At 41.8% G+C, this 19,993-nt stretch overlaps 1 protein-coding gene across 2 annotated transcripts in view; it reads right to left on the bottom strand.

The window, feature by feature from the left end:
* INVS (inversin) overlaps positions 1–19,993 on the bottom strand; it is a 171,357-nt gene that overhangs the window by 11,463 nt on the left and 139,901 nt on the right. Inside the window, exons 14-15 of one of the 2 annotated variants that reach the window (XM_032860707.1) lie at positions 12,610–12,720; positions 12,003–12,099 (exon numbers count right to left, since the gene is read on the bottom strand). In XM_032860707.1, coding sequence (XP_032716598.1) covers positions 12,003–12,099; positions 12,610–12,720 — 208 coding nt within the window. Of the gene's footprint in view, positions 1–12,002; positions 12,721–19,993 lie in introns of both variants that reach the window. The other variant, XM_032860706.1, reaches the window with a different exon arrangement.

The following is a 19,993-nucleotide window of genomic DNA, read 5'->3' as shown; positions in this document are numbered from 1 at the left end:
GGGTGGAGTGGCACAGGAGTACACTGCAGGAATCTGCTGGGTTTGGAGACTCCAAACAGGGCTGTGCACCAGAGATAGAAAGGCTCAGTCACAGGCTGGGTGAGCTCAGAGTGCAGCCGGAGACCAGGGAGACGGGAGGGATTGCCTGCTTTTCTCCAAGGACGCACTGAGGAGTGGGGCCCTGAACTCTAGGCTCCTACGGGTCAGAAACTGGGAGGCCGCCATCTTCATTCTCCTCCTCTAAAGCTGTATGGAAGGTGTTCAGGGAACAAAAGCTCCTAAGAGCAAAACCGAGCACATTTTAGAGCAGAGTCTTAGGCCCCTGGCAAGAGCAGTGCAATTCTGCCTTGGGCAAAGACATTTGAGAATCACTGCAACAGGCCCCTACCCAGAAGATCAGCAAGAACATCTAGCCAAGACCAAGATTACTGATCAATGAGAACTGCAAAACGGCAGCGCTAGGGGAAAGCAACACATAGAATTCATGGCTTATCCCACCCCTCCATGAGCCTTTAGTCTTTCGAAGTTAATTTTTTTAAATTTTATTTTTTATTCTATTTTTTTAAAAATTTCTCCTTCCTACTTTAATGTTTTAAACTATTTTTTAAAAGGTTTATTTATTTGACAGAGAGAGAGGGAAGACAACCAGGGGGAGTGGGAGTGAGAGAAGCAGGCTTCCCACCAAGCAGGATCCCAGAACCTGGGGCTCGATCCCAGAACCCTGGGATGATGACCTGAGCCAAAGGCAGATGCTTAATGACTGAGCCACCCAGGCACCCCGTTTTTAACTATTTTATCTTATCAATACCTTTTTTAAAATCTTTTTTTTTCATATTTTATCCCTTCATTGTATATAACCGTATTTTTTCTATACATATAGATTTTCTTTAAAATTTTGGGATACAGTTTCTTCTAACAGATCAAAATATACCCTAAATCTAGTGCATGGCTTTGTTCTAATCTCCAGGCTGATCACATTCTTTCCTCTTTTTTTTCTTTTTTCAACCAATTTCTTATCAATTCCTTTTTTAGTATCTTTTTAAATTTTCATCTTTACAATCATATTCCATCCCTTTATTGTGTTTATAGCCTTATTTTTGTGTATATATAAGTTTTTCTTTCTTTAAAATTTTGGGAGGTAGTTTCTTCTAACAGACTAAAATACACCCCAAATCAAGTGTGTGGCTCTGTTCTATTCACCAGTCTAAATACACACACACACACACACACACACACACACACACATATATATTCTTCTTTTCCCCTTTTCTCCCCCCAGTTTTGGGTCTCTTCTGATTTGGTTAGTGTATGTTTTTCCGGGGTCATTGCTACCCTTTTGGTATTTTGTTCTCTCATTCATCTCAAGGTGGAAAACTCACCACAAAAAAAAAAAAAAAAAAAAAAAAAAAGAACAAGAGGCAGTACAATGGCTAGGGACCTAATCAATATGGACATTAGTAATATGTCAGAACTAGGGTTCAGAATGACGATTATCAAGGTGCTAGCTGGGCTTGAAAAAAGCATGGAGTTTACTAGAGAATCCTTTTCTGGAGAAATAAAAACTAAAATCTAACCAAGTTGAAATTAAAAAAAAAAGCTATTAATGAGGTACAATAAAAAATGGAGGCTCTTACTGCTTGGATAATTGAGGCAGAAGAGAGAATTAGTGATGTAGAAGACCAAATGATGGAGAATAAAAAAAGCTGAGCAAAAGACAATCAACTACTGGACCACAAGAGGAGAATTTGAGAGATAAGTGATATCATAAAATGAAATAATATTAGAATAATTGGGATCCCAGAAGAAGAAAGAGGCAGAAGGTATATTGGAGCAAATTATAGCAGAGAATTTACCTAATTTGGCAAAGGGAACAAGCATCAAAATCCAGGAGGCACAGAGAACCCCCATCAAAAATCAGTAAAAATAGGTCCACACCCTGTCATCTAATGGTAAAACTTACAATTCTCAGTGACAAAGAGAAAATCCTGAAAGCAGCTCAGGACAAGAGGTCTGTAACCTACAACAGTGGAAATAGTAGATTGGCAGCAGACCTATCCCCAGAGACCTGGCAGGCCAGAAAGGACTGGCATGATATATTCAGAGCAGTAAAGGAGAAAAATATGCAGCCAAGAATACTATATCCAGCTAGGCTGTCATGAAAATAGAGAGATAAAAACCTTCCAGGACAAATGAAAACAGAATTTGCAAACACCAAACCAGCCCTATATGAAATATTGAAAGGGGTCCTCTAAGCAAAGAGAGCCTAAAAGTAACAGACCAGAAAGGAACAGAGACAATATACAGTAACAGCACCTTACAGGCAATGCATTGGCACTAGATTCATAACTTTTGATAGTTACCCTGAATGTAAATGGGATAAATGCCAGAATCAAAAGACACAGGGAATCAGAATGGATTAAAAAACACAACAAAACAAAAAAACAAGACCCATCGATACACTGTCTGCAAGAAACTCATTTTAGACTCAAAGACACATCCATATTTAAAGTGGAAAACAATTTACCATGCTAATGGGACACCAAAAGAAACTTGAATGGCAATGCTTATATCAGATAAATTCGATTTTAAGCCAACAACTATAATAAAAGATGAGGAAGGACACTATATCATACTTAAAGGGTTTGTCCAACAAGAAGATATAACAATTTTAAATATCTATGCCCCTAACGTGGGAGCAGCCAATTATATAAACCAATTAATAACAAAATCAAAGAAAGACATCAACAATAATACAATAATAGTAGGGAACTTTAACACCTCCCTCACTTAAACGGACAGATCATCTAAGCAAAAGATCAGAAATAAAGGCTTTAAATGACACACTGGACCAGATGGACATCACAGATATTTCAGAACACTTCATTCCAAAGCAACAGAATACACATTCTTCTTTAGTGCACATGGAACATTCTCTAGAATAGATCACATCCTGGGTCACAAATCAGGTCTCAACCAGTACCAAAAGATTGGAATCATTCCCTGCAAATTTTCAGACCATAGTGCTCTGAAGCTAGAACTCAATCACAAGAGGAAAATTGGAAAGAACTCAAATACATGGAGGGTAAAGAGCATCCTACTAAAGAATGAATGGGTTAACCACAAAATTAAAGAAGAATTGAAAAAAATTCACGGAAACAAAGGAAAATTAAAACCCAACTGCTCAAAATCTGGGACACAGCAAAAGCGGTCCTGAGAGGAAAGTATATAGCAATATAAGCCTTTCTCAAGAAACAAGAAAGGTCTCAAGTACACAACTTAACCCTACACCCAAAGGAGCAGAAAAAGAACAGCAATGAAAGCCTAAACCCAGCAAGAGAAGAGAAATAATAAACATCAGAGCAGAAATCAAGGAAATAGAAACAAATAGAACAGTAGAATAGATCAACGAAACAAGGAGCAGTTTCTTTGAAAGAATTAATAAGATTGATAAACACCCAGCCAGACATATCAAAATAAAAGAGAAAGGACCCAAATTAATAGAATCATGAATGAAAGAGGAACGATCACAACACCAAAGAAATACAATTATGAGAACATATTATGAGCAACAATACACCAGCAAATTTAACAATCTGGAAGAAATGGATGCATTCCTAGAGACATATAAACTACCAAAACTGAACCAGGAAGAAACAGAAAACCTGAACAGACCCATAACCAGTAAGGAGATTGAAGCAGTCATCAAAAATCTCCCAACAAAAAAGAGCCCAGGGCCAGACAGCTTCCCAGGGGCATTCTACCCAACATTTAAAGAAGAATTAATACCTGTTCTCCTGAAATTGTTCCAAAAAATAGAAATGGAAGGAAAACTTCCAAACTCATTTTATGAGGCCAGCATTACCTTGATCCCAAAACCAAAGACCCCATCAAAAAGGTGAATTATAGACCAATATCCTTGATGAAAATGGACGCAAAAATTCTCACCAAAATACTAGTCAATAGGATCCAATAGTTTATTAAAAGGTTTATTCACCACAACCAAGTGGGATTTATTCCTGGGCTGCAAGTTTCATTCAACATCCACAAATCAACCAGTGTGATATAATACATTAATAAAAGAAAGAACAAGAGCCATATGATACTCTCAATAGATGCTGAAAAAGCATTCAACCAAGTACAGCATCCTTTCTTAATCAAAACTCTTCACAGTGGAAAAAAACAAAACAAAACAACTCTTTACAGTGTAGGGATAGAGGGTACATACCTCAATATCATCAAAGCCATCTATGGAAAACCCACAGCAAATATCATTCTCAGTGAGGAAAAACTGAGAGATTTCCCCCTAAGGTCAGGAACACGGCAGGACTGTCAACTATCACCACTGCTATTCAACATAGTACTAGAAGTCCTAGCCTCAGCAATCAGACAACAAAAAGAAATAAAGGGCAACCAAATCAGCAGAGAAGTCAAACTCTTACTCTTTGCAGATGATATGATACTTTATGTGGAAAATCCAAAAGACTCCAACCCAAAACTGCTAGAACTCACACAGGTATTCAGTAAAGTGTCAGGATATAAAATCAATGCACAGAAATCAGTTGCATTTCTATACAGCAACAGCAAGACAGAAGAAAGAGAAATTAAGGAGTTGATCCCATTTACAATTGCACCCAAAACCATAAGATACCTAGGAATAAACCTAACCAAAGAGGCAAAGAATCTGTACTCAGAGAACTATAGAATAGTCATGAAAGAAATTGAGGAAGACACAAAGAAATGGAAAAATTTTCCATGCTCATGGATTGGAAGAACAAATATTGTGAAAATGTCTATGTTACCTAAAGCAGTCTACATATTTAATGCAATCTCTACCAAAATACCATCAAATTTTTCAAAGAAATGGAAAATAAAATCCTAAAATTTATATGGAACCAGAAAAGACCCCGAATAGCCAGAGCAATGTTGAAAAAGAAAACTAAAGTTGGTGGTATCACAATTCCAGACTTTAAGCTCTATCACAAAGCTGTCATCATCAAGACAGTATGGCTGGCACAGAAACAGACACATAGATCAATGGAATGGAATAGAGAGCCCAGAAATGGTCCCTCAACTAATCTTTGACAAAGCAGGAAAGAATGTCCAATGGAAAAAAGTCTCTTCAACAAATGGTGTTGGAAAAATTGGACCACTTTCTTACACCACACACAAAGACGAAATTCAAAATGGGTGGAAGAACTAAATGTGAGACAGGAAGCCATCAAAATCCTAGAGGAGAACACAGGCAGCAACCTCTTTGACCTCAGCTACAGCAACTCCTTCCTAGAAACACGGTCAAAGGCAAGGGAAGCGTGGGCAAAAATGAACTATTGGGACTTCATCAAGATTAAATGTTTTTGCACAGCAGAGGAAACTACAAAACCAAAAGACAACCAACAAAATGGGAGAAGATATTTGCTAATGACATATCAGATAAAGGGCTAGTATTCAAAATCTATAAAGAACTTACCAATGGGTAGAAGACATGAACAGACATCTCTGCAAAGAAGACATCCAGATGGCCAACAGACACATGAAAAAATGCTCAACATCACTCGGCATCAGGGAACTACAAATCAAAACCACAGTGAGATACCACCTCACACCAGTCAGAATGGCTGAAATTAACAAGTCAGGAAATGACAGATGTTGGCAAGGATGTGGAGAAAAGGGAACCCTCCTACACTGTTGGTGGGAATGCAAGCTAGTGCAGCCACTCTGGAAAACATTCTAGAGGTTCCTCAACAAGTTGGAAATAGAGCTACCCTACAACCCAGCAATCGTACTACTGGGTATTTACCCCAGAGATACAAATGTAGGGATCGAAGGAGCATGTGCACCTGAATGTTTATAGCAGCAATGTCCACAATAGCCAAACTATGGAAAAAACCTAGTTGCCCATCAACAGATGAATGGATAAAGAGGAGGTGATACACACACACACACACACACACACACACACACACACACACCCCGAATACTATGCAGCCAACAAAAAGCCCTGAAGTCTTGCCATTTGCAATGACGTGGATGGAACTAGAGGGTATTATGCTAAGCTAAATAAGTCAATCAGAGAAAGACAATTATTGTAGGATTTCTCTGATATGAGGAATTTGAGAGGCAGGGCAGGGGGTCATGGGGATTAAGGAAGGAAAAAATGAAACAAGATGGGATTGGGATGGAGACAAACTCTAAGTGACTGTTAATCTTATGAAATAAACTGAGGGTTGTTGGGGGCTGCGGGGGAGGGACAGGGTGGCTGGGTTATGGACACTGGGGAGGGTATGTGCTATGGTGAGTGTTGTGAAATGTGTAAGCCTGATGATTCACAGACCTGTACCCCTGGGGCAAATAATGCATTATATGTTAATTTAAAAAAAGGGAAAAAAATTAATAAAGACATGTATATAAACACACACACACACACAAATATGAATAAATTCAGCTGAAGAGATGAAAGATCTCTATATTGAAAACTACAGAACACTGATGAAATAAATTGAAGACACAAATAATTGGAAAGGTACTATGTGTTCTTAGATTGGAAGAATATTATTAAAACATCTGTAGTGCCCAAAGCCATCTATAGATTCCATGCAATCCCTATCAAGAGTCCAATGGCATTTTTTTTTAACAGAAGTAGAAAAATTCTAAAATTCATATAGAAGTATAAAAGACCCCAGTACCCAATGCAATCCTGAAAAAGAAGGGGAGAAGTTTCATACTTCTGATTTCAGACTATATTATAAAGTTATAGTAATCAAAACAGTATGGTACCCATATAAAAAAAGATGCCTAGACAAATGGAAGAGAATCAAGTGCCCAGAAATAAATCCATGCATATAAGGTCAACTATATTTGATAAGGGAGCCTCAGTGGAGAGAAGACAATTGTTTAATAGTGCTGGAAAAATTGGATATTCAAATGTAAACAAATGAAACTAGACCCTTATCTTAACATCACTCGAAAAAATTAACTGGAAATGGATTAAAAAGACCTAAATGTAAGACCAGAAATTCCTAAAACTCAGGAAAAAAAAAACTCCCTTGCTAATGATTTTTTTTTTTTTTTGGATATGATGCTAAAAACACAAACAACAAAATAAAGAAGTGGAACTACAAAATAAAAAGCTTAAGCACAGCAAAATAAATGACAATATGTGGAAATAAAAAGACAATCTGTGGAATGGGAAAAATATTTAAAAATCATATATCTGATAAGAGGTTATTATCTAAAATACATAGAGAACTCCTACAACTAAATAGCAAAAAAATCCCAAATAATCCATTGGAAAATATGGGCAAAGTACCTGAATAGACATTTTTTCAAAAATGATACATGAATGGCTAACAGGTTCATGAGAGGGTGCTCAACATCATTAATTGTAGGTGAAATTCAAATTATAACCAAGATGAGAGATCACATTGTGTCTGGTAGCATGGCTATTATCAGAAGATGAGATAACCAATGTTGGCAAGATGTGCAGAAAATGGAGCCCTGTTCTGTTGGTCGAATAGTAAATTGGTTTGGCCACTATGGAAAAACAATATGGATTTTTTCTCAAAAAATTAAAAATGGAACTACATATGATCCATCAGTTCTACTTTTGGGGATATATGTAGAAGGAAATTAAAATCTATGTTGAGATACCTGCATCCCCATGTTCATTTTAGCACTATTTATAATAGTCAAGACATGGAAACATCCTAAGTTGTCCATCCATGTATGAATGGATAAAGAAATTATGGTTTACATACAAGAGCCATAAAAAAGGAAATTCTGCCATTTGTGACAACATGGATGGACTTTGAGGGAATTATGCTAAGTGAAATAAGCCAGAGAAAGTTAGATACTGTACTTATTATACTTATATGTGGAATCTTAAAAAGGAAAAAAAAAAGACAAGATTTTGTGGTTACCAAAGGTAGGGGGTACGGGGAGGAGGAACTGGGTGGTGATGATCAAAAGATACAAACTTCCAGTTAGGAGATAAATAAGTACTGGGGATATAATGTACAGCATGATGGTTATATTAACACTGCTTTACGGTATATAGATAAAAGTTGTTGAGAGCATCCTAAGAGTTTTCATCACAAGGAAAAAAAAACCAATTTTTCCCCACTGCTTCTTTTTAATATCTACTTGAGATGATGGACCCTAACTAAACTTACTGTGGAAATCATTTCATATGAATCATATATGCAAGTCAAGTCATTATGCTGTGCACCTTCAACTTATACAAGGCTGTATGTCAATTATCTCTCAACACTGGAGGAGGGAAAAGGCTGAGTAACTTGCAGAAGTTCTCACAGCTAAAGCCAAGAGAGATCCACATTCAAACTCAGTGCTGTCTGACCCAACAGCCAAGTCCAGCTAAGGACTTCAATCTTGATCTGTACGGTGTACTTGGTGGGGATCTGCAGAGGTTTTTTTAAAAAAGGGTGGCAAAAGTGGGGCACCTGGGTGGCTCAGTTGGTTAAATGTCCAGCTCTTGATTTTGGCTCAGGTCATAATCTCAGGGTTATGAGACTGAGCCCCATATTGGACTGTGCTCAGTATGGAGTCTGCTTAGGACTGTCTCTCTCTCTCCCCCTTTGCCCCTCTCCCCCATGTGCCGGCTCTTTCTCTAAAATAAACAAATCTTAAGGAAAAAAAAAAAGCAGTGGCAAAAGTAAGAGCTGTATTTTACTAAGTTCATTCTGTTGAAGGTTGGGGCCTGGACTGGGAGGGGGTGGAGGGGCATGGGAATGACGGCTGTCTTTACATCTAGTGTTGATTGGATGGTGTCTATCCCACATGCATTCCTAAACTTCTTATTGAACACAGCTGTTCTGGAGACCCCCGAGGAAAGCTTTTTCAGGGTTTATCGGATTTTTTTCTGATAGGTAGCTGATTAATTACTAGTGAGCCTAAAGGCACTGCAGAGACAGGGCCCATGCCTGATTTTAAATTCACCAAATGAGAAATGAGGTCTTCCTAAAGTCTGCTAAAACGTCTCCTTGTGATGCTAGGTGCAGTCCTTCTCTCTTGTCCTCAAGACTGATTTCATTCATACTGCAGGGTTCTCCTTTTTCCTGTAGCATGCCAAACCATGGGATTTCTCCACTAAATATAGATCACATTTCCAAAAAGCCAACTCTGGAGGCAAAAGCTGGAGATATGCGGCAGTACTGCTCCATAGTTCAGCTGCTTTGGTTTGTGAGGACACTCATCGTCTACACCTTCTTCTCTGTGGGCAGAAATCTCACTGGGAAGCCCAGGTGTTGGCTTTCAGTGGGTACATCTTCCACCTAATCATTCTGGTATGTAGAATTCTGAGTCTGTGTCCAGAGGACAGGATGGTCCCAGGGCTCAGAGTAATAGCCTCTGTTCTGCCATCCTCGAGAAAAACAGCACTCCTGGTTTGTTGGGAGCCCTAAGAGGCCCAGTCATCCCGTTCAGCCCAGGGCTCACGACCCTAGTATGGTCCAGCCCATCCTTGCTAACTCACCCTACCACGTGCTGGAGAAGAGCTGACAGGAAGGTCGCTTACAAACGTTCAGGTAAAAGGAAGTGTTTAATACGACTGTTCTTAGCCACAGCAACTTTCCGGCCTCACTTAGATCACCCAGTATCCTGTTTCAATCTTGAAAATAAAGTCTTGATTGGTAATGAGACTCACACTTTAAGACTCAGCCTCACTCCCTGTTCTCCATGCCCAAGGTTCCCTCACCCTCTCCTTGCGCATTTCCCAGTCGGCCTCTGTCCTTAACGTGTCTCCTGGGACGACAGCCTGCCTCTCTGTGGAGCAGTTATGTGCCAGACCCTGTTCTCCGCCCCACCCCTCGCTGCTCCTTAGCTTGGGTGTCAGACACCACACACTGTCCCAGGACACTGCTTTGGTCTCCTGTACTTAAAGTGGAAGATGCATAAGGCTATGTAACAGAATCAATAAGAGGGTTTTTACTGTCACCAGACCTGTGACTTCCCACAATGTGCAGCATCCCACAGTCCCTTTGGGAGTCAATGTCCCAGGTCTCAGAATTGCACACCGGTGCAGCCAGAGGGCTGGGTAATTGCCTCCCCAGATGGGCACACGGACTGTGAGCCCAGTGTTCTTGAGGGGATGACTGAAGGCTCATTTGCTGCTATGGACACTTACGGACAGGACCTGTCAGCTTCTGACTCTTCAAAGGAGTCAAAGAACAGTTTGACGGGAAGGCATTTCGGCTAGGGAGCAGCTGTGGGGCCTGATGTGGGAAACCCTGCTGGCTTGCTTAGATCCCCAGTTTCAGCTGAAATACATAACAAGTTCCTCTGGGATGGAAGCCAGTGTGCATCTGGCAGAACTCCCCGAGGAGGGGGAGCAAGGACCGTGCCCACCTCCGGCTGCAGAGGCAGAGTAGCTCTGCTCCGAGCCCGCACTGGCACTTCTTAGCTCTGTAACTTGCTGGGTTTATTAACCGCTCTGTGCTTCAGCTTCCTCATCTGTGAAATGGGGACAAGAACACGATCTACCTCACAGGGCTGTTGGGAGGCCTCAGGTAATACAGGTAAAACTCGTTAGAACAGCCCCTGGCACAAGTGCCCAATCAATGCCAAGTACTAGTATTAGCCACAGTAATGACAACATCAACGTTACCTTGACCAGTGTGAGCCCATCCATGCAGCCTTTCCGCTCCAGCCTCTTCTGAGGTGAAGAGCACGAGGTCTGCCTCCGCTGCTGTGACTCTGACCACAGCAAACACCCCCCTTACCGAGAACGTATGGGAAAGGCCCTTGAGTCAGAGCTTCAGGGGCCTGATTTGTACCACTGGGACAAGTCGTTTTTCTTGAGACAATCTGCTTGTCTGAAAAATGAGGACACTGATCCCTATGGTGACAGCTTCCCGGGGTGGCGGGGAGAGCAAGGGGGACCAGGCAGGAGATGACTTTATAAGGCCAGCGGCTCGAACAGACAGGAGGACGCACTGTGGCAGAGGCCGTGCCCACATGGAGCAGATCGGCCAACTCCCAGCCAGGCAGTCCTTGGCACTACAGTCCCCGAGGCCTCTCCCCGGATCTCCCAAGAACCTCTCCTGCTCTCCACTCTCTCTCTCTCCTTCTGCCAACAGGAGGGTCTTTCTGGCCCTTTTATCTCCTGACAGGGGTGTTGACATGTGGCACACCTGTGCTCGCAGTGGTTTTCTTGCTTTGTTCCATCGGCCTTCCTCTCTCTGGAGATGGAGGCCACCTGAGCCCCACCTGTGGGCCATGGCTCCAGCCCTCCCCCAGACACAGTCATGACTAAGGCCTCATCTAGGCCCTGGGGGGCCCCCGCAGATGAAGGAGATTCTGAAATATGTGAAAAACTTGCAGCAAAGGACTCCTCTAGTCCTCCCATGATGACTCCCTGGAGGAATTTGTCTTCGTATGTCAGGACGCCTCCACGACTCCTCCTAGCACCCACGCCATACCCCCAGCTTGGCAGGTGCATGCGCAGGGTTTTGTAATCTAAGAGCCACTTAATCCATTATGGCCAGGCCCTGGTTTAGGTACTCGGGCTATGACTAATTCCTGGGTAGTAAAGAAATAAAAAGAAAAATAAAATATCTTCCATGTGTAGTGCTTTAGAATTTAGGAAGGGCACAAGATCTCATTCTAGCAACCTGCCATACAAGCAGAACAGGCGCAGCAATGACAAAACCCTGTTTTACAGATGACAAAACTGAAGGTCAGGGAGGCCACGTGACTGGCAAAGGTCAGATAACTTGTCAGACACCCGAAACTCAGGATTCCTGGTTAGAAACCGAACACTCTTTTCCTTTACACCAGGCTATCCTGGGTGCTTCCTAACTTTCTTGGCAAAGCTGTCTTCCAAATAGCTTATGCAGAGTAAATTACAAGGACCTACCCGTGAGTGAATTTTATGGGCATGCTCAGTAATATTGGCCTGTCAGGCCAGCACGTGGAGTTCACTAGAAAAACAGAGCACAGGGCGTGTCACGATAGGAGTATGAGGAGCTGTGGCACCTCCCCCACCCTACCTTCTCCAGGCCCGCTGGATGACCGCTGCTGCCTTGTTCTTTTTGCGAAACAGCTCTTTCCTGCTTCTTTCTTTCTGGATTATCTGCAGCCGCAGCTCTACAGGGAGAAGGTCAATATTCAGAGTCTGCCCAGAGAGAGCACCAGGTGCTGGATCAGGCTCCTTGGATATCCGGGTGTCCTCAGACAGGGTGCATGTTCCCGACTTCCTGACTCCTGATCCCAACACCTCCGTGTTCTGTGGCAAGTCTGAGTAGATCCCTCCTGTGAGCTTGTCCTGTGTCATTTTGTTTCTTGGTGTTCGATGGTGGAGAGGATTCTGCCCAGCATGGACCACCTCCCCCTTGGCACTGCCAGGCCGGCTGGAACCAGCCGGGGAGTGCCTTCCTCCTCGGAGCTCTCGAACGCGCCTTCTCTGGGACGCACGTTTGGCCTTGGGTGCTGTGTCCTGCCGCCGGCTGGGTTTCCGGGGCCCATCCTGCTGTGGAAGGCTTGCTGCTGCCCAACTGGGGTCCTCTCCTTCCTCATCAGGCCCGGCCACCCTGGTACAGGAAGGCTGCTTTAAGAAGCCTTTCCCTTTGTCACACCGCTGCTCACCAACTGTCTCACCTCTGGACTTCTCAACAGAGGAGACTCCTGGATGTCTGCTTCCATCACTGCCTTCACTGGGGCTGAAGTGGACACAGGCAGATCGGCCTTTAGACTGTTGTCCGGGTGATTCTTGGGGAGACAAGGGAAAAGGGGAAGAATATTTACTGTCCCAAACTTGCATAGTAGTTCTGCTCATTTGGTCACATAAAATACTCAGACTTGTCCTATTAGCAACACCATGGATAGTAGTGATTCTAATTAGGGAAAACAACAACAACAACAACAACAACCTGTTCAGCTTCTATTTTTAGCAATGGAATGTCAGATAACCTGAAAGTCTTCCCACTACAGTGCTGACTAAAATACAATAAACATTCTTTTACAAGCACAATAGTGCCTTCAAGAAAATAAAGAAAATCCAAAAGAAAGGAGAGGCCAAAACAAAGAGAAAACCGAAAATCAGGGTGTTAAGTGTGTGAGTTGATACAGCAACCATCTGGGCAGGTACTCATGGTGGAGTGGACAACGTTTGGTCTTACTAAAAATATCTGGCTGTCTTTTCATATCCAGATAAGGACAGAAAACGAGGCCTTTTTAAAAAATCTTATTTATTTATTTGACACACAGAGAGAGATCACAAGTAGGCAGAGAGGCAGGCAGGGGGGCGGGAAGCAGGCTCCCTGCTGAGCAGAGAGCCTGATGCGGGGCTCGATCCCAGAACCCCGAGATCACGACCTGAGCCGAAGACAGAGGCTTAACCCACTGAGCCACCCAGGTGCCTCAGAAGACAAGGTCTTGCAGGCAGAAAGTTAGCTAGGACCAAGACCCTGCAGGAAGCCAGGACTCTTGAGGGGGTATGTCCTCTGGGCTATGATAGTCCAGATAAAAAATCGAATTGCCAGCACTGGGAAACAACAAGCAAATTTGTCTTAGCCCGGGTTCTGGATGGGGAGAAGAGTCTCCTTGGAGGATCTGAAACCTAAGTCCTGTGCCTCACATGGGGTTCACATTCATTCATTCTCAACCCATAGGAAAAATTAATATAAAAAACCAGTCTCAGGATGGTGGTAAGGATGCTTCACTGAAGCAAACGCAGTATTACTTCGACATGGCATTCCCTCCACTCAGCTCGCACAGAGGGTCCTTCTGAAAATGACGTCACAGTCCAAAATTATAAAATGCATGAGGAAACATTCTACTGCGAATGTGTTACCAGACACAATAGCTCTATCAGATCAACAAGAACTGAGCTAATAGAACAGTGTGCACATACACAAATACACATGCACATGAACTGATTAAACACAAAAGAATTTAAAAATAGGGGAAAAGAATAGATTTGAAAAAGGACTAAATATAACCTCTAAAATGAAATAGTTTAGACTCGATACCAAAAGCAATGACGGAACTTCTGTTTCTGTAATGGCAGGACAGAGGCACACTTACCACTGAGGACAACAGAAAAGCCAAACAAAATATTACAAACCACCTGTCTGAAGGCATCGAAGAGCTAACAGGACAGAAAAAATGTGGGGGCCGAGATGCAGGAGAATCAGGTAACCAACAGAGGTGGGCAAGGCATCTGGGGTTATGTATTCCTAAGAGAATTATATCATTCCCCTCAAGGTTTGGAGGACAAAACCTGGAGTCCAGAACCTGCCAAGAAGTTTTGTTTTTTTTTTTATGGGGGGAGGACTGGGACCCTGGAGGGCTCTATCTTAGGAGAAAAGGTGAACTCATAGTAAATTGATCCTCGTAGGGACTGAGGGCAGCTTTGCTTCCTCTCAGTATTGAAAACTGGATTAAGGTTTGGATTGCTCAAACTTGGATCACTCATGCTCCTACATGTCTGCCAGAAGCCGATGTAAATCCCCTCTGGAGGAATTACTATCATCTTAGGTCTCATGTTATTTATCATGTAATTTTTAAATATTAAATGCTTACCACTCAATCAAAAATATGCAGGCAGATAAACAGACAAGATAATATTCAAGGAGTGGGGGAAACAATAAGACAGACACACAGGTTATCCAGATAATTTCTTTTCAGAAACAGACTTTAAAACAACCATTTTTTAAATTTTATTTTTTATAAACATATATTTTTATCCCCAGGGGTACAGGTCTGTGAATCGCCAGGTTTACACACTTTACAGCACTCACCATAGCACATACCCTCCCCAATGTCCATAACCCCATCCCCCCTCTCCCTATCCCACCCCCACAACCCTCAGTTTGTTTTGTGAGATTAAGAGTCACTTATGGTTTGTCTCCCTCCCAATCCCATCTTGTTTCATTTACTCTTCTCCATTTTACAGTGCAAAGATGTATCTAAACTCTGCTATGCTTCATGTAAGACAAAGGGGAAATAAGGGAATCCGCTTGTATCTGCTCATTTGTATAAAAGAAATATACAAAGGATAAACCAGAAACCGAAGAGATTGGGTACCTACTGTGATGGGGCAGGAAAGGGGGAGAAAGAGGGAAATGGGACCTGGCTAGTGGGGCTGAGGAGGGCAATACTTCTATGGGTATATCTTTTTGTATAGTTCTGACTCTTAGAACCATTATAATGTTTCACATACACTACTAAAGCCCCAATTAATTAAACAACAAGATACCACTATTAGAGGGTGGAAATGCAAAAACACTGACAACTCTCAGACACCGCTGCTGGGAATGCAAGACGGTACAGCCACTTTGCAAGGTGGTGCAGCAGCTCCTTACAAAACTTCGCACCACACGAGCAAGCAGTTTTCTCTTTGTTATTTACCCAAATGAATTTAAAACTAATGTCCACCCAAAACCCTGCACATGGATGTTTAGAGTAGCTTTATTCATAATTTCCCAAACTTGGAAGCCACCAAGGAGTCCTGCACTAGCTGAATAGATGAACAATTGTGGCACATCCAAACAGTGGAGTATTATTCAGCACTAAAAAGAAATGAACTGAAAGGAAATGAAATAAAAATGAAATGAGTGCTAAACAGAAAGGAGTTACCAAGTCTTGGAGGATGTTCCTAAATGAAATATTACTTCCCTCATATGAATATTACTAGTGCATATTAGTAAGTGAAAGAAGCCAATCTGAAAAGGCTACCTATTGTATGATTCCAACCCTATGACATTCTGGAAATGGGCAAAACCGTGGAGATAGTCAATGGATTGGTGGTTGCTAAAAGTTCGAGGGAGGGAAGGATACACAGGGAGAGCACAGGGCACTGTGATGGTTAATTTGATGTGTCAACTTGACTGGCATCAGGGGTGCCCAGATGGCTGGTAAAATATTACTTCTGCGTGTGTCTGTGAGGATGTTTTGGGAAGAAATCAGCATTTGAATTGGTAGACCTCGTACAGAAGACTGCCCTCACCAAAGCAGGTGGGCAACACCTAGTCTGTGGAGGGCCTCAGTAGAACAAAAAGGTGAAGGAAGGGCAGATTTGCTTTTTGCTTGAGCTGGGACAAAGCTGCGCTTACACACAGGTGCTGCTTGTTTGCAGGCTTTCAGACTTGGATCAGAACTTACACCATCAGCCCCCTCATCCCCCTGATTCTCGGGCCTTTGGACTCGGCCTCACACCATCTGCCGCCCTGGTTCTCAAGCCTTCAGATTCACTGAATCATACCACCAGCTCTCCTGGTTCTCCAGCTTGCAGGCAGCAAATTGTGGGACTTCTCAACCTCCATAATCCAGTGAGCCAGTTTCTAGAACAAACCTTCTCTTTTATATATATCCTATTAGTTCTGATTCTCCGGAGAACCCTGACTAATACAGGCAATGAAACTCTTCTGTACGATGCTGTAATGGTGGATATGAGTCATTATACGTTTGTCAAAACCTACAGAATGTGCAACACCAGCCATGAAGTCTGATGTAAACTGTGGACTTCGTGTGATAAGGATGTATCAATGTAGGTTCATCAATTTTAACAAATGCGCCACTCTGGGAGAGGACGCTGAGTGGGGAAGTACATGTGTGCGGGGGGCCAGGAGTGTATGGGAATTCTGCCCTTTCTGCTCAATTTTGCTGTAAACCTAAAACTGCTCTAAAAAGTAAATTCTATTAAAAGGGGGGAAAAAAAGGTCCAGACTTCCAGTTCTAAGATAAATAAGTCACAGGGATGAAAGATACAGTATAGGAAATATAGTCAATATTATTATAATAGTGTTGTATGGTAACAGATGGTAGCCACACTTATGGTGAGCATTGCGTAATGTATAGGATTGTCCAATCACTATGTTGTAAACCTGAAAGTAACGGAACACCGTGTCAACCATCCGTCAGTAAAAAAAGAAAAAAAAAGAAAAATAATGAAGAAACTGCTAGATGATATTAGATGCTACTAACTAGTAATGATAAAAATGATGTGATTTGGGTAGTAATAGAGATAGATCAGTGGGAAAGAGTACAAAGCTAGAAGTATACCCATATATTAAAAATATGTAATTAGCATAGTGCTTTTAATTTGTGGTGAGTTGCTGAGCTGCTTAGAGCCTCTGGGTGTGAACCCAGACAGGGATGCTGTACCCCTCCTGAAGCCTTATTCACAAAGCCCACTGCTAGTGTCACAGCTCCAAGTATATGGCTCGTTTCCATGTATATTATTGTATATTCTATGCAGATTATTTCATGTATATGCCTAGAACAACTGTCTGTTCTCTAAAAAGAAGTCATTAGATTCCAACATTACCATATAAAAAATTAAATCTGAAATAGTAAAAATTAGAAAATATATGTGATTATTACATCTTGAAGTGGGAAAAACCTTTTCTTATGGAAAACCACAAGGATAAAAAGCTCAAAAGAAAAAATTAAACAGAATTAAAGGGTAAATTTTAAAAAGACATTCATTATACATGATAGACAAAGGTTACTATTATTATATGCTGAGCTTTTAGAGTGGTTAAGAAAATGAAAAAATAATATAAAAATTGACTTAGTACATCAGTGAACAATCCAGAAAATAAATACACAGAGCCAGTAAAAATATGACAAAATTCCATCCTGCTAACTAGGATTCAATAAAATCACTATTTGCCTAAATGTTTGGAGAGAGTTTTGGGTTTTTTGCTTTTGAAAGGCTGAAATAACCTTTTGCAACCTTCCTGGAATGAAATTTGGCAGGATGTTTAAAGAGCCATAAAAATTAGAGATGTACACAAAAATTTACATGAAAGGTTATTTAGCTCATATGTCCTACAACACAGACATGATTAAACAAATCATGCTGTATTCATAATCTGATATAATACTAAGCAGTCACTAACATTGAAAAAAGGAGATAATGTAAGAAAATCTCAAAATGGGATGCCCATACTCTTCTGAAATAAAAGGAAAGTTCTAGAAGATGGATTTGTGTCAAAGTGATAAGAGTTGCTTAACTTAAGGAGGATTTTTATTTTTTTCTTTGTTCTTTTCTGTTTTTAAATTATTTTATAATGTACAATGACCAATTTTGTAATTAGGAAAAAGCGTCATTTTCTGCTTCAATAAAGTACCCAACACCGGGCACCTGGGTGGCTCAGTGGGTTAAGCCTCTGCCTTTGGCTCAGGTCATGATCTCAGGGTCCTAGGATTGAGCCCTGCATCGGGCTCTCTGCTCAGCGGGGAGCCTGCTTCCGCCTCTCTCTGTCTCTCTGCCTGCTTGTGATCTCTCTTTCTGTGTCAAATAAATAAATAAAATCTTCTAAAAAAGTAAAATAAAATAAACAAATAAAGTACCCAACTAAAAAAGAGAAAGAAAGAAAAAGCCCAACAATTAAAATCAACTAGGATGTGGGAAAGAACTCAAAATGGAATGTAAATAGTAACAAACAAACCTAACTGTATTACAAATGAATTAGGTAACCACACTAAAAGGCGAAGAAAAGAACTGACCTAAGTAACTTAGTAAAAACATATTTTGGCTGAATAAGGACACAAAGAAATGTATATAAAGATTGTGCTCTAGTTAATAAGTTTGTTTCTCACAGGGTTGGGTTAGCAATGCTTTTTTTTTTTTTTTTAAAGATTTTATTTATTTATTTGACAGAGAGAGATCACAAGTAGGCAGAGAGGCAGGCAGAGAGAGAGGGAAGCAGGCTCCCTGCTCAGCAGGGAGCCCGATGCGGGGCTCGATCCCAGGACCCCGAGATCATGACCTGAGCCGAAGGCAGAGGCTTAACCCACTGAGCCACCCAGGTGCCCTGGGTTAGCAATTCTGAATCTATTTTATGTGTACACCAGAACTGCAGAAAGAAGCATATAACTCCTAGATGATGGGAGCCAGATCTTTCACTGCTGGAGGAAACACTTCAAGTAAAGAGAAAAGATAGAGTAATCGCTGTGGTGTTGAATGGAATTGGAGGTATCACGAATATGAACTCCTGGTGTGTGTGTGTGTGTGTGTGTGTGTGCACGCACACGTGTATGTGTGTGTGTGAGATACACATACACACAGATAGATGCAGAGATAGATGTAAATAATTTTTAGCTCTGTCTGCTGAAAGGGCTTAGGAATAATGGTAAATAGTAATACGCCCACCTAGCGCTCAGATTTTGGTTTATATTATCATTTTTCAACAGAGGGAACCAGGGTTCTTCAGAGAAGTGGTTAATTCCAGGGCTCTGAGTGGGGGAGAGACACAATGAGGTTTCATTTCGAAGAGATTAATCTGTTCACAGAGAGGAAAATGGATTAGGGGAGTCGGAGCAGATAAGTAAGACCCTTGAGGAAGCTACTGCAATAGTTCAAGTTAGAGACAAAGGTAAGAAGATGTGAGGTAGAATATATGGTAGTGGAGGATGAGAGGAAGAAAACAGGTTTGAAAGATGTTTAGGAAGTCAGTGAGACAAGAGCTGGTGACAGGCTGGGTATGGGCGGTAAAGGGAAAGGAAATAATTATTACTCCTGCACTGAATGTCCACACGGATGAGTGCGTCATTAACCAACGCAGAGCAGGCTTAACATAAAACCTTCGTCTGTCCTGTCGCAGATAGGTTGAGTTTGGGATGCCTTTGGGACATCCAAGTGAGGGCATAAGTAAAGAGTTAAATATACATAATTGGAATAAGGGAAGGAGGTCAGGGAGTCTTCGGCACACAGGTGGTAACTGGATTTTCTGTGTTAGCCACTGTACATGCACCAAACGTAAGGGCCCGCTTACTCCCACCAGTTGTACCCACTAGTTCTGGCAGCCCATATGGTGAGAAAGAAGACAACACCAGGGATGGCCCTTAAAACAGTGAGTTTCTCCTCCACTAGACTCTCTTGAAAACCACACTGACTCAAAGACAACTTTATCTCACTACCTCCCACAGGCAATCTGCTAGCAAGTCCTCTGCACTGCACCTCTCCAGTCCATCCCTCCCTCCTCACCCGGCCGCTGTGTCTCAGTGTTGGCCTCCAGGCCCACCCGCCACT

This window comes from Lontra canadensis, unplaced genomic scaffold (genome assembly GCF_010015895.1).
Source record: "Lontra canadensis isolate GAN:19392208 unplaced genomic scaffold, GSC_riverotter_1.0 scaffold19, whole genome shotgun sequence".
Classification (NCBI taxonomy): Eukaryota; Metazoa; Chordata; class Mammalia; order Carnivora; family Mustelidae; genus Lontra; species Lontra canadensis.
The sequence above is the reverse complement of the archived record's forward strand: the minus strand, read 5'-3'. Positions and strand labels throughout refer to the sequence as shown.